The sequence below is a fragment of the Balaenoptera physalus genome (assembly GCF_965194825.1).
Source record: "Balaenoptera physalus genome assembly, chromosome: 2".
Taxonomy (NCBI): domain Eukaryota; kingdom Metazoa; phylum Chordata; class Mammalia; order Artiodactyla; family Balaenopteridae; genus Balaenoptera; species Balaenoptera physalus.
Window position 1 is genome coordinate 147,724,535 of NC_138883.1, and position 18,956 is coordinate 147,743,490.

Below are 18,956 nucleotides of genomic sequence, written 5' to 3' on the forward strand. Positions count from 1 at the left end.
TTAATCTGGTATGACTTCATCTTACCTTGATTACATCTGTAAAGACCCTATTTTCAAAGAAGGTCTTTTTCTTAAATTTGTGTTCGAGTAGAGTTCATTTACAGTGCTGTGTTAGTTTCAGGTGTACAGCAAAGTGAGCCAGTTACACATATACATATATCCACTCTTTTTTAGATTCTTTTTCCTTATAGGCCATTAGAGAGTATTGGGTAGAGTTCCCTGTGCTATACAGTAGGTCCTTGTTGGTTATCTATTTTATACATAGTAGTGTGTGTATGTCAATCCCAGTCTCCCAATTTATTCTTCCCCCCACCTGTCCCCCCTTGTAACCATAAGTTTGTTTCCTACATCTGTGACTCTGTTTCTGTTTTGTAAATAGGTTCATTTATACCATTTTTTTTAGATTCCACATATTTTCACATAAGGTCTTCTTGACAGATTCCGATGAACATGAATGTTAGGGGGAACGCTATTTGTACACACACATGTGAATGCACATGTATGTGGTTTTCCTAGTAATTGTCCACTGATAGGTTGATTAGACCCATCTCTTGGACTTTGCAAATGATTCAGTTAGTTTAAAAACCATCATGAGCCCTTTTATGAACCAGGAGCTTTCACAACATCATCTGTTTTACAGAACCCTGTGAGATGGGTAATAGCCTCCCCTTTTTGTGAAAGAGAAAACCAGTCCACAGAAGTGAAGAGACACGCTGGAGACACCGAAGCTAAATAATAAATAATAAATTTAAACCCAGGCAACTCCAAAGCCTGGCATGTGCCACAACTCCAGGGTCCCAAAGTCCCCGGAACACTGGTTTTCTGGAATGTTGATAGATCTTCCCAAAAATGAAAACAAAAGTGTTCCATGGTGGGATAAGTTCTGGAAGAAGTTCCTACATTGCAGGACTGTTCAGTGCCTTTATGAGGTGAGTGGGCCTCCTCTCCCTGAAGAGACATAAGCCTCGTTCATGAAAAGCCAGTGCCCACACCCTTCCAGCCAGCTCACCCGCCCATGCCTGAGAAGCAGATTCAATGCTACCTGCTTTGTGGCTTTTGCTATTAATTAATGAATAAGCCGGCCTCCCATGCCATGGTGATAAATGCATTCAGTCACCCATTCAGCAAATGAAAGCTATTCCATGCCCAGGCCGAGGAACAGTGCCAGGCTCTGGGGATATTCTTGGTCAGGAGTCATTTATTTGAAAGGAACAGGAGCCCATTCAGAGCAGCTTAAGGTTGTTGCTTAAGGAGGACTCTTAGAATAGTTACAGTGATAATTAATGGAACCCAAGGAGAAAACATTTGTCTGGGTCTCCCAGGCCTGGACCAGGAACCATCTCTCTCCGCCCCACCTTCCCCAATCCCCACTCTAGTTACCAGGTCTCCCATCTCCGCTTTTCTCTGAGACATTTCCACTTCCTTCTTTGTCATTTGTACTTAGAGTTCAGCACACACAGCTCATTCATTTGGTCTGTCCGTGTCACTTCCAAATAACTGGGAACTCCTGGCTGCGTGCAGGCATCGGCTCCAGGACCGTGCATCTCTAGGAGGACGTGGGGGGATGCGGGGAGGGGAAGAGGTGCTTCTGCTGCAGACATTGCTCCCTCTTAGGGGTTCCCAGCACTGGGTGCACATTGGAACCAACTGGGGGGCTTTGAAAAATACCAGTGCCTGAACTGTGTCCTCTCCCTGTTCCCCTTCTCCCACGTTCTGCTTTAATGTGTCCGAGAAGGGGGCTCAAGCATCCGTGTTTTCTTAGATTCCCAGGTATCCCTAATGTGCAGCCTAGATTGAGGCTCTCTGCTGTGGTAGGAAAGACAGTAAAAAGTCATTACAGGACTTCCTTGACGGTCCAGTGGTTAAGATTCTGAGCTTCCATTGCAGGGGGCGCGGGTTCGATCCCTGGTCGGGGAATGAAGATCCCGCATGCCACGTGGCGTCCCAAAAGTGGGGAAAAAAAAATCATTACAAGTTGATAATGGTTTTGATGGGGAAGGACGGGGGCAGCACATTTGACAGTCTAGAAGGAGCAGGAAAGAGATACACTAAGACCCGATGATGTGGAGTGCCCGTACCTTGCAGAAAGCATTCAGCATCGTGGGCTTTCATGTGTGTCATTGATTACCATGAGGTGGACAGTGTCTGGGTTATAGTGGGGACTGAAAAATATGGGTTGAATTCACAAATGAGATATCATTCAGGTAGAGAGTTAAAGGTGGAGAGAACTTGATTTTTCATGACTGAGGCCACTTGTGTGTAGCTGACCAAGGCAAGTGTTAGTGTCATGCCCATTGGCCAGAGGGAGATGCAGATGTTGCCCAGAATCCTTGGCTCCGAGCAGCAGAGCCAGACCCAGACCCGGCTGTTGGGACTTCCACCTCCTCCACCTTTTGTAGGGTGACCAAGCATCCCGGTTTGCTCGGGACTGTCTTGGTCTTAGTGCTGAAAGTCATGTGCCCGCGGAAACACCTCAGTCCCAGGCAAACTGGGGTGGTTGGTCACCGTACCTGTCAGTGGTTTCCCAATGTTCTCCATCCTGTGGAGGTGCTGCAGCCCTGCCAGCCGGTTGGGACAGGCAGGAGGCAAGGGGAAGGCCAAGCAGGCAGGGTTCCAAGCCTAGCTCCGCAACCCCCAGAGGCTCAGGTCTGCTTTAGCTGTCCTGGATAGAAGTTTATTACCATACAGGCACTTGGGACTTTGGAAACAAAGGCCCATCCTGAGGCAGGAGGGGACGTAGATCCAGCCCCACACAGACATGGGGCAGCAGGAATCAGTTAGTGGTCAGGTGATACATGGCAGAGAAAGGGCATCCTGGGGACCAGGCATGAGCTGAAGCCCAGGATCTCAGCCTGGTGAGGCCCCAGTTCTAAGTATAGTACCTCGAACCCAGGTGAGGCCACAGGTGTGCTTCTAGAACATTTTCTCCATCCAAGATAAGGACCTGAACATGACTCTGGTCTCGGCACAACCCCAGGTGTGATTTCTGAGTCCCTTCCTAGGAGTTTGGTAGTCACAGGTGTAGTTTCTGGATCAATCCCTCTTAACCTGCTGAGGCCTCAGGTGAAGGTCTAGACCAGCGAGTGGCTCTCCACCTTGACCACACATTAGGATCACCAAGGGACGCACAAGTCACACCCAGACTAGTGACAGCAGAGCCCAATGTACAGTCAGGGTTGAGACCCGCTGGTGGAGATACTTAGCAGCCCAGGTGAAGCCCCAGGCTCTGTCCTGAACCTGGTACGACTCCTGGAGTAGTTTGGGATCTTTCTAGGGGTCTGACTTTGATGCTTAGAGGGTTTCGGGATCCATCTTGGGACTTCTGGTGGAGCCCCAAGTCAAGGTATCCATCTCTCACTTCAGGTCTAGGGAAGCTCTGTGGAGGCCCCAGGTGGAGTTCTGGGCCCATCCCTGCAGCCCTGGTGAGGCTCCAGGAGTAATTTCACCAAGTCTTGCTTCTTCTTTAATGAAGTCAGGGATGGTCCACTGGTGGTTTCTGCTTCTGTTGCATTTCCAGATATGTTCCAGCAACTCTAGCTGGGCCTGTCAGGATTCCACATTTGAAATGTGGGTTCCCGGAGGAGGCCCCTGGGTTTATTTCTGAATTTATCCCACATCCTTGATCACATATAGTGTGTGAGCCCTGATCCCATCAGTGTCCCAGGGAGGCCTCAGATGTGGCTCTGTCTTTTTTTTTTTTTTTTTTTTTTTAACATCTTTATTGAAGTATAATTGCCTTACAATGGTGTGTTAGCTTCTGCTTTATAACAAAGTGAATCAGTTATACATATACAATATGTTCCCATTTCTCTTCCCTCTTGCATCTCCCTCCCTCCCACCCTCCCCATCCCATCCCTCTAGATGGTCACAAAGCACCGAGCTGATCTCCCTGTGCTATGCGGCTGCTTCCCACTAGTTATCTATTTTACATTTGGTGGTGTATATATGTCCATGACACTCTCTTACCCTGTCACATCTCACCCCACCCCCTCCCCATATCCTCAAGTCCATTCTCTAGTAGGTCTGTGTCTTTATTCCCGTCTTGCCACTAGGTTCTTCATGGCCTCTTTTTTTTTTTTTTTTTTTTTTTTTTCCCCTTAGATTCCGTATATATGTGTTAGCATACTGTATTTGTTTTTCTCTTTCTGACTTACTTCACTCTGTATGACAGACTCTAACTCCATCCACCTCATTACAAATACCTCCATTTCATTTCTTTTTATGGCTGAGTAATATTCCATTGTATATATGTGCCACATCTTCTTTATCCATTCATCTGTCGATGGACATTTAGATTGCTTCCATGTCCTGGCTATTGTAAATAGAGCTGCAATGAACATTTTGGTACATGACTCTTTTTGACCTATGGTTTTCTCAGGGTATATGCCCAGTAGTGGGATTGCTGGGTCGTATGGTAGTTCTATTTGTAGTTTTTTAAGGAACCTCCATACTGTTCTCCATAGTGGCTGTATCAATTTACATTCCCACCAACAGTGCAAGAGTGTTCCCTTTCCTCCACACCCTCTCCAGCATTTATTGTTTCTAGATTTTTTGATGATGGCCATTCTGACCGGTGTGAGATGATATCTCATTGTAGTTTTGATTTGCATTTCTCTAATGATTAATGATGTTGAGCATTCTTTCATGTGTCTGTAGGCCATCTGTATATCTTCTTTGGAGAAATGTCTATTTAGGTCTTCGGCCCATTTTTGGATTGGGTTATTCGTTTTTTTGTTATTGAGCTGCATGAGCTGCTTGTAAATCTTGGAGATTAATCCTTTGTCAGTTGCTTCATTTGCAAATATTTTCTCCCATTCTGATGGTTGTCTTTTGGTCTTGTTTATGGTTTCCTTTGCTGTGCAAAAGCTTTTAAGTTTCATTAGGTCCCATTTGTTTATTTGTGTTCTTATTTCCATTTCTCTGGGAGCTGGGTCAAAAAGAATCTTGCTGTGATGTATGTCATAGAGTGTTCTGCCTATGTTTTCCTCTAAGAGTTTGATAGTGTCTGCCCTTACACTTAGGTCTTTAATCCATTTTGAGTTTATTTTTGTGCATGGTGTCAGGGAGTGTTCTATTTTCATACTTTTACATGTACCTGTCCAATTTTCCCAGCACCACTTATTGAAGAGGCTGTCTTTTCTCCACTGTATATGCTTGCCTCCTTTATCAAAAATAAGGTGCCCATATGTGTGTGGGTTTATCTCTGGGCTTTCTATCCTGTTCCATTGATCTATATTTCTGTTTTTGTGCCAGTACCAAACTGTCTTGATTACTGAAGCTTTGTAATATAGTCTGAAGTCAGGGAGCCTGATTCCCCCAGCTCCATTTTTCGTTCTCAAGATTGCTTTGGCTATTCGGGGTCTTTTGTGTTTCCATACAAATTGTGAAATTTTTTGTTCTAGTTCTGTGAAAAATGCCAGTGGTAGTTTGATAGGGATTGCATTGAATCTGTAGATTGCTTTGGGTAGTAGAGTCATTTTCACAATGTTGATTCTTCCAATCCAGGAACATGGTATATCTCTCCATCTATTTGTATCATCTTTAATTTCTTTCATCAGTGTCTTATAATTTTCTGCATACAGGTCTTTTGTCTCCTTAGGTAGGTTTATTCCTAGATATTTTATTCTTTTTGTTGCAATGGTAAATGGGAGTGTTTTCTTAATTTCACTTTCAGATTTTTCGTCATTAGTGTATAGAAATGCAAGAGATTTCTGTGCATTAATTTTGTATCCTGCTACTTTACCAAATTCATTGATTAGCTCTAGGAGTTTTCTGGTAGCATCTTTAGGATTCTCTATGTATAGTATCATGTCATCTGCAAATAGTGACAGCTTTACTTCTTCTTTTCCGATTTGGATTCCTTTTATTTCTTTGTCTTCTCTGATTGCTGTGGCTAACACTTCCAAAACTATGTTGAATAATAGTGGTGAGAGTGGGCAACCTTGTCTTGTTCCTGATCTTAGTGGAAATGGTTTCAGTTTTTCACCATTGAGGACAATGTTGGCTGTGGGTTTGTCATATATGGCCTTTATTATGTTGAGGAAAGTTCCCTCTATGCCTACTTTCTGCAGGGCTTTTATCATAAATGGGTGTTGAATTTTGTCGAAAGCTTTCTCTGCATCTATTGAGATGATCATATGGTTTTTCTCCTTCAGTTTGTTAATATGATGTATCACATTGATTGATTTGCGTATATTGAAGAATCCTTGCATTCCTGGGATAAACCCCACTTGATCATGGTGTATGATCCTTTTAATGTGCTGTTGGATTCTGTTTGCTAGTATTTTGTTGAGGATTTTTGCATCTATGTTCATCAGTGATATTGGCCTGTAGTTTTCTTTCTTTGTGACATCTTTGTCTGGTTTTGGTATCAGGGTGATGGTGGCCTCGTAGAATGAGTTTGGGAGTGTTCCTCCCTCTGCTGTGGCTCTGTCTTGACTGGAGAGTTCTAGAGTGCCCCAGGGCTGATTCCAAAACAATGCTTCTGTTCTGCAGAGGGGTCCAGCCAGAACCCACATGAACCCATATGGTCACATCGTTTTGGCAAACGTGGCTAAGCTCTTGTCCCATGGTCATGCTGAGGCCCACGTATTGTTCTCAGTGAGTCCGCCATACTCTGAGAAGCTTTGAGGGAGTTCTGGTTGGGCAGAATGCCCAAGGTGTGGTCCTGGTCTCATCACAGCAGCTCTAGTGGCCCCAGTTTGAGCCCGGTGTCCACTCTGCCACTCTGCAGTGGCCCACCTCTGGCCTTGGCACATCCTTGTAACTCTGGGGAAGCCCAGGGGTGGTTCAGCTTTCAAGGGTGACCTGGGGTCTGTCAGAGCTCTGATCCAGCACCAGCTGAGGTTATGAGGCTGTCTCAAGAGCTCTGATGGTACCCAGGGTCACTGTTCGTCCCTAGAAATGATGGATATTGATAGCATTTCCCCAGAACCCCCAGAAACACCCCCATTCACCTGCTAGACCACCAGCCTCGTGAGATCCTCAGGAGGTTGCTGGCAGTGGAGCTCCAAGATCTGAGTGGACGATAGGTGCCCAGGGAAGGTATGTTATTCCGGCTCCTTTGCTTTCCAGCCATGTGGGCTCAGGCAAGTGGCTTGACTTTTCTGCACCTCAGGTTCCTCTGCAGTAAACAGGTAATAATACCTATTCCACCTGGTGAATATGGGAATAAGTGAGATCACGGGAAACAAGCATCTGCGTGTTCACCACCTCTCGAGAGATGGGGAAAGTGCTTAGGTGGACACCCGCAGCTCCGGCTTTCACCTGCTCCCTCGCAGGGCGAGGACAGCCAGTTACCTGCTTCCTAGGAAAGAAGTGAGAGACACTGACTCTGCAAAACACACACACACACACACACACACACACATATACACACATTTCTGGCTGCCACCAAGAACGACAATTAACAGAAAGACAGTCATGTCAGTGGAAGCTAAAAATAAGTTTACGTGCCTCATGCTGCTGTTCCCTGCTGCCTGGGCCCCGAGGGACGGAGGGACAAGGGACAGTGCCCACTGACACAGGACCGCACCGTGGCCTGCGGTGCATCTTCTGAATGGGCAGGCCTCGGGGGCCCTCTCTGCGCCTCACTGCCTGCCTCTCTCCTCCTAGTTTCTCCAGGACCAGACCCAGGAGGCCTCCGCAGGTGGGGTCCCCAGCACTTTGCCTGTGCACCCTCTCTCTGGCCGAGTCTGCTCCCAGCTTTCCTCTCCGCCCCGAGGCTGACACCCCCGACCCCTGTCTGCAGCCCGCAGAGGCGTGGCCTACAGGCACACAGGGTCTGCGTGTCCACCCGCCACCCCTGACCCCCTGACCCCTGCCCTTTATCCTGCCCATGCCTCCCCCAGTCTATGGCATCCCCACCCACCTAGTTGCTCCAGCCAGAAACCTGGGCTTTCTGCTCTCCTCCACCCCATCCTGCCGCTCAGCTCCACCAGCCAGGCCCCGCCCCCCGCCCAGCCTCCTCTCTGGCATCCGTAACCCCACTGCACGGCCCCTCCTACCCCCAAGCACGCCGTGCGCTCTCGATGTCCACGCTCCCCTCACGTTCTTCCATCAACTGAAATAAAACCTGGACCAACCAACGCCTCATCCTCTGGGAAGGCCTTCTCCTTTTCCTGGGCTGAATCAGTGGCTGGCTTTCTCTGGGCCCTTTTTTCTTACCTCCATGACAATAATGATCGTTGCACTGCATTCATTATAGCAAACACTTGTGCTTACTAGATTTCGGGCATTGTTCTAAGAGCTTTACGTGTATTCATTCATAGAACGATATTACAGATGTGTGTCTCTCGTTGGCTCCTCTGCTTCCCTGGGAGCTCGGGGAGCAGGCCCCACATTTGACCCAGCTCTAAGTCGGTCACCTGCACCCAACACGAGCTGGCTTCCAATGGGCTCTGCTAGGGTCCATCTGTTCATTGCTCTAACTCCAGGACCTAGAAGAGTGTGTTGAAACATTTTTGTGGAGTGAATTAAATGCATGCTGCCCTGAATTGATACCCAGTCCCCAAAGGGGACGTTCTCTTGGTGTGTTTTCTCTGCCTTTCCCCCAGCATACCTGATGGTTTAAAACTGGCTTTTTTGCAGTTTGTTGGCAAATAGGACTTTGTGGGGTTTGCTTCCTTCTTACAATAGCCTAAGCATAGGTTATGTTACATGGTACAAAGCCTGCCTTAATAGAGAGTTTGAAACCGCTAAATAGAATGGCATTCTGATGATCACGAATAATGAATCCTTGCCTAGCAGATGTGGCAATGAGTGCTTTGCAAAACAGCCAGATTGTTAACAGGAGACGCTGCCGGTTCCGTGCCGATCGCCCTGGTAATTGGAGCTGTCTTCTTCTTGGTGCAGCATTATTTCACGGTTAACTTCAGCCACGAGAACCAGAAAGCCTTGGAGCTGAGGACAGAGGACGCCAGGGATTGTGACGAGTGGGTGGCAGCCATCGCTCACGCCAGGTATGTCTCGCCCACCCAAGGGCCGCGTCCTGAGCAGACTCAAACCCCAGGAGGGGAAGGCATGGAGGAGGAGGAGATGGGGGGAGAATGGAAGCTGTAAGAAGGGCATCTTGACAGGCCCGCCCTTAGAGCCCCGGAGCTCTGGGACGTGCCTCCCTGGGGTGCACAGGGAACCAAGGGCCCTGAGGAGCAGCGTTACAGCCTCCTGCCCCCTTCAACCAGATGAGCTCCTTTTTTCATACTAGGAGAACCGAGTACAATTTGGTTGGATTACAGGGCTTTAGAGCCACCAAAGGCTAAGACCACCAGGGTTCTAACCCGGATGCTGCAGGAATGGACTAGTCCTGTCTTTTCTCTGGGCCTTGACTTTCTCATCTGTAAACTGAAATTCTGTAAACCTCTCTGAGCTTGGACATGCAGGGATTCTAGACCTGCTCTTCCCTTCATTCCCAACAATGTGTACCCCTCTCTGGAGGGATTCACTGGGCCAAGTGGGGAGAAAAGCAAAAGGAGAGTGTATGCTGCACAGAAAATGGGGACTCCAAGCTGCATTGAGTCTTCCTGGGTCTTGGAGAAATGATGGGCTTGTGGGCTGGGGTGTGGCCCCCAAGCTAACTGTCATGGGGGATGGACACCCAGACTCACCCCTTTGAGCAGTAGATCTTTCTGGTTGAGTATATAATGGTGTGTTCCTGTGTCTACGTTCCGGTAAAATGTAAGCTCCTCGAGGCAAGGACTAAGTACGATTCTTTGCATCCCCAGGGCCTTATAAAGGTATAGACAAGTGCTCAGCAGTGTAGATGGGAAGAATGCAAGGACGAATGAATGGATAGAGGTTGGATGTTGAGTTTATATGTGGAAGGTGAATGATGGATGAATGGAGGGTAAATGAATGATAAATGGATGAGTGTTGAAAGTATATGTGAAGGACGAATGATAAATCAATGATGAATGTTGATGGGTAGATGATGGATCCATCAGGTGATGATGGATAGATAGATGGATACCAGAGCCCTTCCTTGAGCCCTGGATCAAGCCAGCTGACCAGAAACCATTTATTATGGCTATAGCACTGACCTTGACCCTGAGGTCAAGCCACCTCCATCCCTATCCTCAAGGAGTGTCCAGTCTAGCTAATGGAGACGAGGTTCTCACCTATGAATCAATAGAGTCAGGCTCTGAGTGTGGTACTGGGCAGACAGGGATGGATGCAACACAGATATTCCCCCAGGGCTACCCCAGCCTAGTCAGGAAGACACTAGACAGATGTACACATAGCTCTGGGGCACGAAGGCGGTGTTAAGTACAAGGCACCATAGGAGACAGACATACTTCCATCTTCAGGGAAATGGGGGAATCTGGGGGATCTGGAAATAGGGTGACATTTGACTTGAAAGGGGAGATTGGAGCCTCATATCTAATGAGTTTAGCTATGGGCACTTCAGCCCCTCCTCCAGCCCCCAAAAAGCCTTAAATAAAGGCAGTGATCTAGGAAAGACAACTCCAAGAAAAATGAAGCGACGAAGTTTGGGTGTCAGAAGGTCGATGAGGTTGGACATTGGACTGGAACCAGATCAGAACGGTCTTGAATACCCAGCTGAGACGTTTGCGCTTTCCTCTGGGAACAGCGGGAAGCCATCGAAGGTCTTACAGCAGGGGAGTAACATGATCAGAGCTATGATTTGGAGTGGAAATTGCTGGCATTGTGGAGAATGGAATCAAGCAGGGAGAACCCAGATTCAGGGAAAGCAGTTGGACCTCAGGCTCCCAGCACTAAACTAGAAGCAATAGCAGGGTTGTTCTGAGAACCAAATGAAATTATTTATGTGACGGGGCTTTGTAAGTGCTGAGGTATTATAGAATTCTAATTTGGTATATATTCTGGATAACCAGGACTACATTGACTTCGAAAATCAATTCATACCAAAATTTTCTAGAGACAATGAGATACCGCTACCTGTAGAATCTACAAGGGCTGAATTGAAAAAGACTGACAGTAGCAAATATTGGAGAGGGGGTGGAGTAACCGTAAATCACATGATGCTGGTGGAGCATAAAGTGGTTCAACCACTTTGAAAAATTGTTAGGCATTTCCTTTAAAAGTGAAACATACACCTACTCTGTGACCCAGCAGTTACACTTCTCAGTATTTATCTAAGAGAAACGAAAAACATCTACAAAAAATCGTGTATGCAAATGTCCTTAGAAGCTTTTTGCACACTAGTCCCAAAACTAGAAATAACCAAGGTGTCTATCAACAGACAGATGTAGAAAGGAACCTTGATACATCCATGCGATGGAATACCGCTCAGTAATAAAAAGGAACCTGATGGGAGGGAGGCTCAAGAGGGAGGGGATATGGGGACATATGTATGCATATGGCTGGTTCACTTTGGTGCACAACAGAAACCAACACAGTATTGTGAAGCAATTATACTCCAATAAAGATCTATTAAAATATATATATATATATAAATATGTAACAAAACGGATGAATTTCAAAGTCGATAGGCTGAGTAAAAAGAGCCAGACACAAAATAGTACATGCTGCCTGATTCCTGTTATATGAAATTCTAAAACAGGCAGAACTCAACTGTGGTGATAGAAATCCAAACAGTAGTTGCTTGTGGGGTGGGGATTGACAGGGAAGGGGCACGAGGGAACTCCCTGGGTGATGGGAATTTTCTTTATCTCGATTAGGGTGTATGCATTTATCTACCTGGATCAAACTGTATATTTAAGTTCTGTGCTTTCCATTATATGGGCATTAATCCTCAAATTTTTAAAATAAATTCTATCTATTAGAGTGTTTTAGTTCTCTACTGCTGCAGAACAAATGATCACAAACTTAGCAGCTTAAGGGACTTCCCTGGTGGTCCAGTGGTTAAGACTCCACGCTCCCACTGTAGGAGGCTTGGGTTTGGTCCCTGGTCAGGGAACTAAAATCCCACATGCTATGTGGTGCAGCCGAAAAAAAAACCCCACAAACTTAGCAGCTTAAAACCATGCCCATTGCTCAGTTTTGTAGGTCGGAAGTCTGGGCTCGGCTGTGGTCTCTGCACAGAGGCCCATGGGCTGAAATCAAGGAGTCAGTCAAGCTGGGCTCTTACCTCGAGGTTCTGGAGAAATCTCTGCTTCCAAGCTCACTCCTGTCGTTGGCAAGAGTCAGTTCCTTGTAGGACTGGCGTCCCTGTTTCCCTGCCAGCCGTCAGCTAGGGATGGCTCTCAGCTCCACGAGGTCCTGCCTTCCTTGCTCTGTGGTCCCCGCCATCCTTAAGCCAACAATGGCTCACCAAACCCTTCTCCAGCCCCAAATCTCCGACCTCCCCTTCTGTAACCAGCCAGAGAAAACTCTCCATTTTCCAAGGCTCATGTGATTGGGTCAGGCCCACCTAGAGAATCTCCCTATGTTAAAGTCAGCTATGCCGTATAGTATAGCCTAGTAAGAAGAATAAAACCGGTCATATTCATCATCTCAGAGATTATGTAGGGCTTCCAAACCAGGGCAGGAAATCTTGGGGCTATCTTAGAATTCTGTCTGCCACGGAGAGAGGACAATGATTCTTTAAGCAACTCACTGAACTGGAGATTGGTTCCAAGTAGCCCATTGAAATCCTAATCATGTGTTTGACATAAGTGCTGCCAAGCCTGCCTGACAGCGAATGTTCACATCTGAGGGTACCTGTGTCCACTGCACAGTCCTCTAGAGTCTGTGAAGCTCTTTCACACAGTGTATTTGCTCCTGATGGCCACCCAGTGTGTGGTGGTCCCTTCAGGCCCGCTTGACAGGTGTAGCCAGTGAGACCCAGTGGCACACAGGGGTGCAGGCTCCTGAGTAGAAGTTGGGGTGCCCCAGATCCTGGCTCCCAGTCTGGGTCTCTGTGACTCCCAAGTAAGGTAGATGCAACTCAAACCAAACACCTGCTCTTCCCCAGAAGAGGAGCCATTGGGCAGAGTGACACCACCTACCTTTGAACAGAAACCCCTCGGTACTCACCATCCTTTAGGAAGCCAGGGGGACGTGCCAGCTGGACAAGGTTTGTCTTCCCTGGTCAAGCCCAGGGGTCTGAGTCAACCCACTGGCCTCAGAGGAATGTCCTCCTTTGGGCCTAGGGCTGGGACGGGGGTCCCAGTGATGGTCACCAATAAGGGAAACAGAGTCCCCTTCCCTAGAATAGTTGTCACCAGCCAGTCTGGCTCAGGTTCGGCTTGTCAGGCACCTCCTGGGCCAACAGAAGCCACAGGCTCTTCCCTAGGCAGCCGGCTGTGTGACCAAAGGACAGACTATAGGTTCTGAGCGTTATTTAACCTCAGATCGTGTACATCGTGAGAGTATGTGCCTGTGTGTGTGTGTCAAGGGAGAGACCAGCTCTCTTCCACAGCAATACTGAGTAGTAGGTATGTTTGCATGTACCTAATTTAGTTTTTATTTACATATACATAGTAGATACATGGTATATACACAAATAAGCACTATAGTGTATGAATAGGTATAGAGACACAATGTACTCTCCCACCGTATGCATAATAGTCTAGTATTCTGGGATGCCTCTGTGGTATGTGTATGTACAGCAATGTATAAAATGTAACACCGAGTGTGGCTTATGGTCTGCATCTCAGTGAGGAGAGCTAGATGCGAACCAGACAGCCATGTGGGAGAGCATAGACCTGCCTCTTCAGGGACTGGAGCCTGATTCCTGCTCCAGCTTTGACGCTCCTTGACTGTTATTTGGGGGGCAACTCACTTCCCCTCTCTGGGCCTCAGTTTCTTTATTTATAAAATGAGGCAGTTGGCCTTTCGTGATTCCTGAGTATCCTTCCAGCTCTGCGAATCTGTGCATCTATAAAGACAGTGCTGCACAGAGATGTGGATGGACCTAGAGACTGTCATACAGAGTGAAGTAGGTCAGACAGAGAAAAACAAATATATGAACGCATATATGTGGAATCTAGAAAAATGGTACAAATGAACCTATTCGCAAGGCAGAAATAGAGACAGACGTAGAGAACGAATGTATGGATACCAAGGGGAGAAGGGGTGGTGGGAAGAACCGGGAGATTGGGATTCACACATATACACTATTGATACTACGTATAAAATAGATAACTAATGAGGACCTGCTGTGTAGCACAGGGAACTCTACTCAATTCTCTGTGGTGACCTAAATGGGAAGGAACTCTAAAAAAGTGGGGATATATGTATACGTATAGCTGATTCACTTTGCTGTTTAGCAAGAAACTAACACAGCGTTGTAAAGCAACTATACTCAATAAAAATTAAAAAAAAAAAAAGATAGTGCTGCACAAAGAGGTGCTCAATAAATCTGTATTGATGAGAGGGGGGAGGGGAAGGAGAAGAAGGGAGAACGGGGGAGGCGGAGTGGGGAGGGAGGGAGGCAGGCAGAGAGGGCCAGTGAAGGGAAGAAAGGGAGGTGCAAACAGACCAAATTGTCCTGCAGATGAGACTCTGGCTTCCCGTTTTGAAGCACCAGGGCGAGTGCCATCGCTAAAAACAAGCTACTGAAGGCTCACACCCGTGGAGCAAGGAGAGATGAGGTGGTGTGAAAATGGATTCCTTCATGCTCTCAGTTGAAGTTCCTTTGCAAGTAAAGACAATTAAGCCTCTTGGGAAGTTGGGAAAACATTAAAACCTGATAATTCTGGTTTAAATTCATTATAATAAGAGATGCACAAAAATCCTCATTTTAACCAAGTAGTATTGCAGACCGAAGAATTCTCCCTTATAGCTTGTTATGTATCTTTAGAAGTGGGTGGGAGAGAAGCATGAAGCTTTGATTTTTGGATCAGGTTTTTTCTTCAGGCACATGCTCCAGGTCCGCTGCCCGCCCTCTGCTCCTGCCATCCTCCTGCTGGGCTGTCGCCAGCCCTGCCCTGCCGCACCGTCCCACCTTCAGGGCACAGCTGGGCAGCCTCCTTCTCTGACACCATCAGGGGACCACTGCCTACCACTTTGCTACACAGCCCCTTTCGTAGAGCAAAGCTGTTTCCCACCCTCGGCCTCCTGGCCTCCTCACCTCAAACCTGGGGGTTTGTAGGGAAGCTATCATTGTCCCATTTTGCCATGAGGGTCACAGGGACTTAACTTGTATAACACAGCTTCTGAGTCTGTGACAAAAGCCAGTGTCCCTAAACTTGCACCCCCCTGACTAGCCACATCCAGGGTACCTGGAAGGTCATGTCAGTAGATTCCAGACTGAAAAGTGTCCCCTCAATTTAAGTGGGAGATAGTTGGTGACCCCAGAGAGGGACCCAGTTCCTGTGGGTGCTGAGGCCAAACGCCAGCCCGCCGAGGGCTGAGGGGTGAAGGGGAAGAGGGACCATGGGGATGATGAGTGCGGTCGCTCTTCCAACAAACCTCACCTTGAAGGTGGAAAAGAGGGGCAGGAATTCAGGGGAGGGTGGGGGAGCGCGAGGGCACGTCCTCATCCTAAGTGGGGAGTGACTTGAGGCTTCGCATAGGCTGAGGAGAAAGAGCCAGTGGAGCTGTTAGGCAGAATCTGATGCACAGAAATCCTGAGGAGGGGTCAGGGGCTAAGGATGTGGAGGGGAGGGAGACGGTAGTTACCACAGCGCTGGCACACCGCACAAAGCTTCATGTGTGTCCACAGATTTCATCCTCACGGCAACTCTGCAGGGTGTGGACTGCCATCATCCCCATTGTATGGATGAGCAAACTGAGGCACAGAGAGGCTGAGTGACCTATCCAAGGTCCCTCAGCTAGTGGGTGTGGGAGCTGGGGCTGAGCCAGGCAGATTAGGTCCGAGCAGGGATGCTGCCCTTGAGGCAGGATGAGGGTGGGCGTGCCGTGGGGCTGGCGGGAAGTGACGGAACAGCATCGCACATCATGCAGGCTGTGATGTCAGAGCAGGACCGCCTGCAGAGGACCGGGGGGTGGTGAGGAATGAGGTTGAAGGGGGCCGAAGCTCTGGGGTGGGTGGGGAGCTGGCAGGGACACCAGAAATGTTTCAAGGCCCCCGCTGAGGTTGGAAGGTGGGAAACGGGGGGCTGCCCGCTGCTGAGAGGGGGACACAGGAAGGAAGACAAGGGTGAGCGCAAGGAGGAGCCAAGGATGCGGGCAGAGGGGAATCTTATGAGATCCTATCTGGTGGTCCTGGGCTTAGGAGGTGGTCCTGGGCTGAAGCAAAAAGGAAGAGGAAAGGTGGGGGCCAGGGAGAGGGGGGACTGGAGACCTCGGCCCCCAAACTTCGTTGCAGACACTCCCAGAGACCAATAAGCCTGCCCTCCAAATCTGTGCCTTTCAAGTCTCCTGCCCCTGCCTAGGTGGGCACCCCTCCCTGGAATGGTGGGATTCCCTTTCACAGCTTCTCTGCCCTCTGAGACTGGACGCCATTTATAGAATCGGGTTTCTCCCCAGCTCTGACACCTTCAAATGCAGTTGCTGTGGGTATCAGGGAGAAGCCAGGCCTGTGACCTTTGGCAGCCCCCTGGCCCAGCTCATCTTCCGAGTCCCACCTTCCTGCCCTCCCCCTCATCGTGATGCTTTGCAAGTCTGAGGCATGTTCATTTACACAAAGGCTGGGGCCACTTCTTCTACCCTCTGATCCTTTGGGGTACTCTCTGATCTGGCCCCACCTAACCATCCAACCCCACTGCTAATTACCTCCAGCACAGGCCTTCCACCCGAGGCTGCCCTTGGATGGGCATGTGCCCAGAGCACTGGGTTTGGAGTCTGAAGGCCTAGATTCCGATTCTGGTGGGAGAGAGAGCTCCACCTCCAGGAAGTCTTCCCTGATTACAGGTCCTTGCTGCTGGCCCGGCCCCTCTTCTGAGTCCTACAGCACTAACAGCCTTTGGTGCATGAGTTGGCACACAGGTGTACTGCACAGATTCTTCAGATGTCTCCCAGCCAGTGAAATGTATGTGCCTGACTCTCCTCTGTGTGTCGTCCATTCACTCAGGTGCATCCGTGCAACAAATGTTCACTAGGCTAGGCCCTGGGCAGACAGCAGTAAGCAGCACAGGCATAGTCCCTGCCATCAGAGAAGGCAGGGTCTCCTGGGGGAACAGAAGTAACTGAACACCCCCAATTAGTCTGGCCAGCGCCATGGTAATAGCAGCCCGGGAGTACTGCAGGAACACCCTACACAGTCCGGGGTGGGGAGGGAAGACTTCTTGGAAATGACATTTCAACTGGGACCTACTCTGGGAAAGAGGATGGAGCTAGCCCAGGGAGAGGAGGGAGGAGGCATGTTTCAGACAGAAGATCTATCTGCACAAAGGCCCAGAGGGTGAGGGCGGTCGGGCAAGGTGAGAGCAAGACCAGGTGGAGGAACCAGATGTCAGAGTGTGAGCTGGGAGCTGGGGAAGGGGCCAGAGCGATCAGTAGCAGCGCAGCAGCCAGGTTAAGGCCTCGGGCGCTGTGTCTGGGAGTCAGGACCTTCTCCTAAGTGCAGTCTGTGGGGAGCCCCACTTCCGGTTGGATCTCCAGGGGACCAGGAGGCCGTGGCTTACCTGCCGTGTTCCTCTGTCCACAGCTACCGGACCCTGGCCACGGAGCACGAGGCATTGATGCAGAAGTACTTGCACCTGCTGCAGATCGTGGAGACTGAGAAGACGGTGGCCAAGCAGCTGCGGCAGCAGATCGAGGATGGGGAGATTGAGATTGAGCGGCTGAAGGCAGAGGTGACTGACCACCCGGGGCGTGGAGGAGGCTGGCGGGGGGCCCGGGCCTCAGACCTCAAACCCGGGCTCCCGCAGTGTCAGGGAGGCACGTGATGGGCAAGAGAGACCCGCTCCAGCCACGGTTGTGTCAGCCTCCAAACTTAAAATCAGTGATGCTGGCAGAGTGGGAAGGTCCTGGGGTCAGATCTGGGTTCGAAGCCCACCTATGCCACTTACCAACTGCAACCTGGAGCAAGTCCTCCAGCCTCTCTGCACCTCCATCCTTAAAACAGGCTGTTTCTCCCTGGCTGACAAGGTTGTGAGGATCAAGTGAGATCATTTATGGGTGAGTTCCTGGTTACTCTGCTGACAGCCACATGGGCGGAGGGGGTGAGGGTAGGGCCAGAGGGTGGCTGGTAGGTCCTTAGATTGTGGCTCGGGCTCAGCTCCAAGGCAGTCCCTTCCCTCTGCCTGTCACGGCTGTCCGGAGGCTGAGCCGTTGCTAGGTTAAGCCATCTAGAACTTCACTCCTCAAAGTGTGGTCCATGAAACAGCAGCCCATTAGAAATGCAGAACCTAAGGCCCCACCCAGATCTCCCAAATCAGAATCTGAATTTTAACCACATCCCAGGAGATTCTCATTTATGGGTTGGCCAAAGAGTTCGTTTAGGTTTTTCTGTAACAGCAGCAGAAAATCCCGAACAAACTCTTTGGCCAACCCAATACATTAAAGCTTGGGAAGCGCTGGCTTTCAGCCCTTAGACACCCCTTACCAGCTGTCCACGCCACCTCACAATGATCTGATCGCCTCTCACCCCCTCACATCACCAGCGCGCTCAGAACCATCTGGCCACCTTACCCAAGGTCTGTGACTGAGCTGAGGAGGAGAATATGAAAACACAGATCCCTGCAATCGGAGTTAGCTGCATAATTTGCAGGGCCCGATGCAAGGTGAAAATGCAAGGCCCCGGCCAGGGTGGGGGAAGTCAGTCTCCCCTTCCCACTCGCCATGGCCTCCACCCATAGTGGACAGGCCATCCATGACTTCAACCGCCAACTCCCCTAACCTCTGCGCCATGATGCACTCAGTACCTAGATTCAGGTGGGCAAGGGATCCTTGCCAAGTCACCCACCTAATGCACCAGGCACTACCAGCCCAGGCAGGACAGTTGTCTCCTTGCCCTGCCCTGTGACACCACGGGTATGCACAAGACCCACCTTCTCTGTACCTACACCAGGCCCTGCAGAGGGCGGAGGCGGACAGTGAGATGCGTCTGCTGGGCTGACTTGACCCGTTGCCAGGCAGACAGAGGGTTGCAGAGGCCTGGGTCCCAGGGTGCCGGGATATAAGGA

General features: G+C 49.3%; 1 protein-coding gene across 4 annotated transcripts in view; it reads left to right on the forward strand.

Annotated features, from left to right (window-relative positions):
• Positions 1-18,956, forward strand: part of RASGRF1 (Ras protein specific guanine nucleotide releasing factor 1) — a 111,483-nt gene that overhangs the window by 12,459 nt on the left and 80,068 nt on the right. For all 4 annotated transcript variants that reach the window (XM_082448555.1, XM_082448556.1, XM_082448554.1 and 1 more), the window contains exons 2-3: positions 8,854-8,960; positions 17,477-17,624. In XM_082448555.1, coding sequence (XP_082304681.1) covers positions 8,854-8,960; positions 17,477-17,624 — 255 coding nt within the window. The remainder of the gene's footprint in view (positions 1-8,853; positions 8,961-17,476; positions 17,625-18,956) is intronic.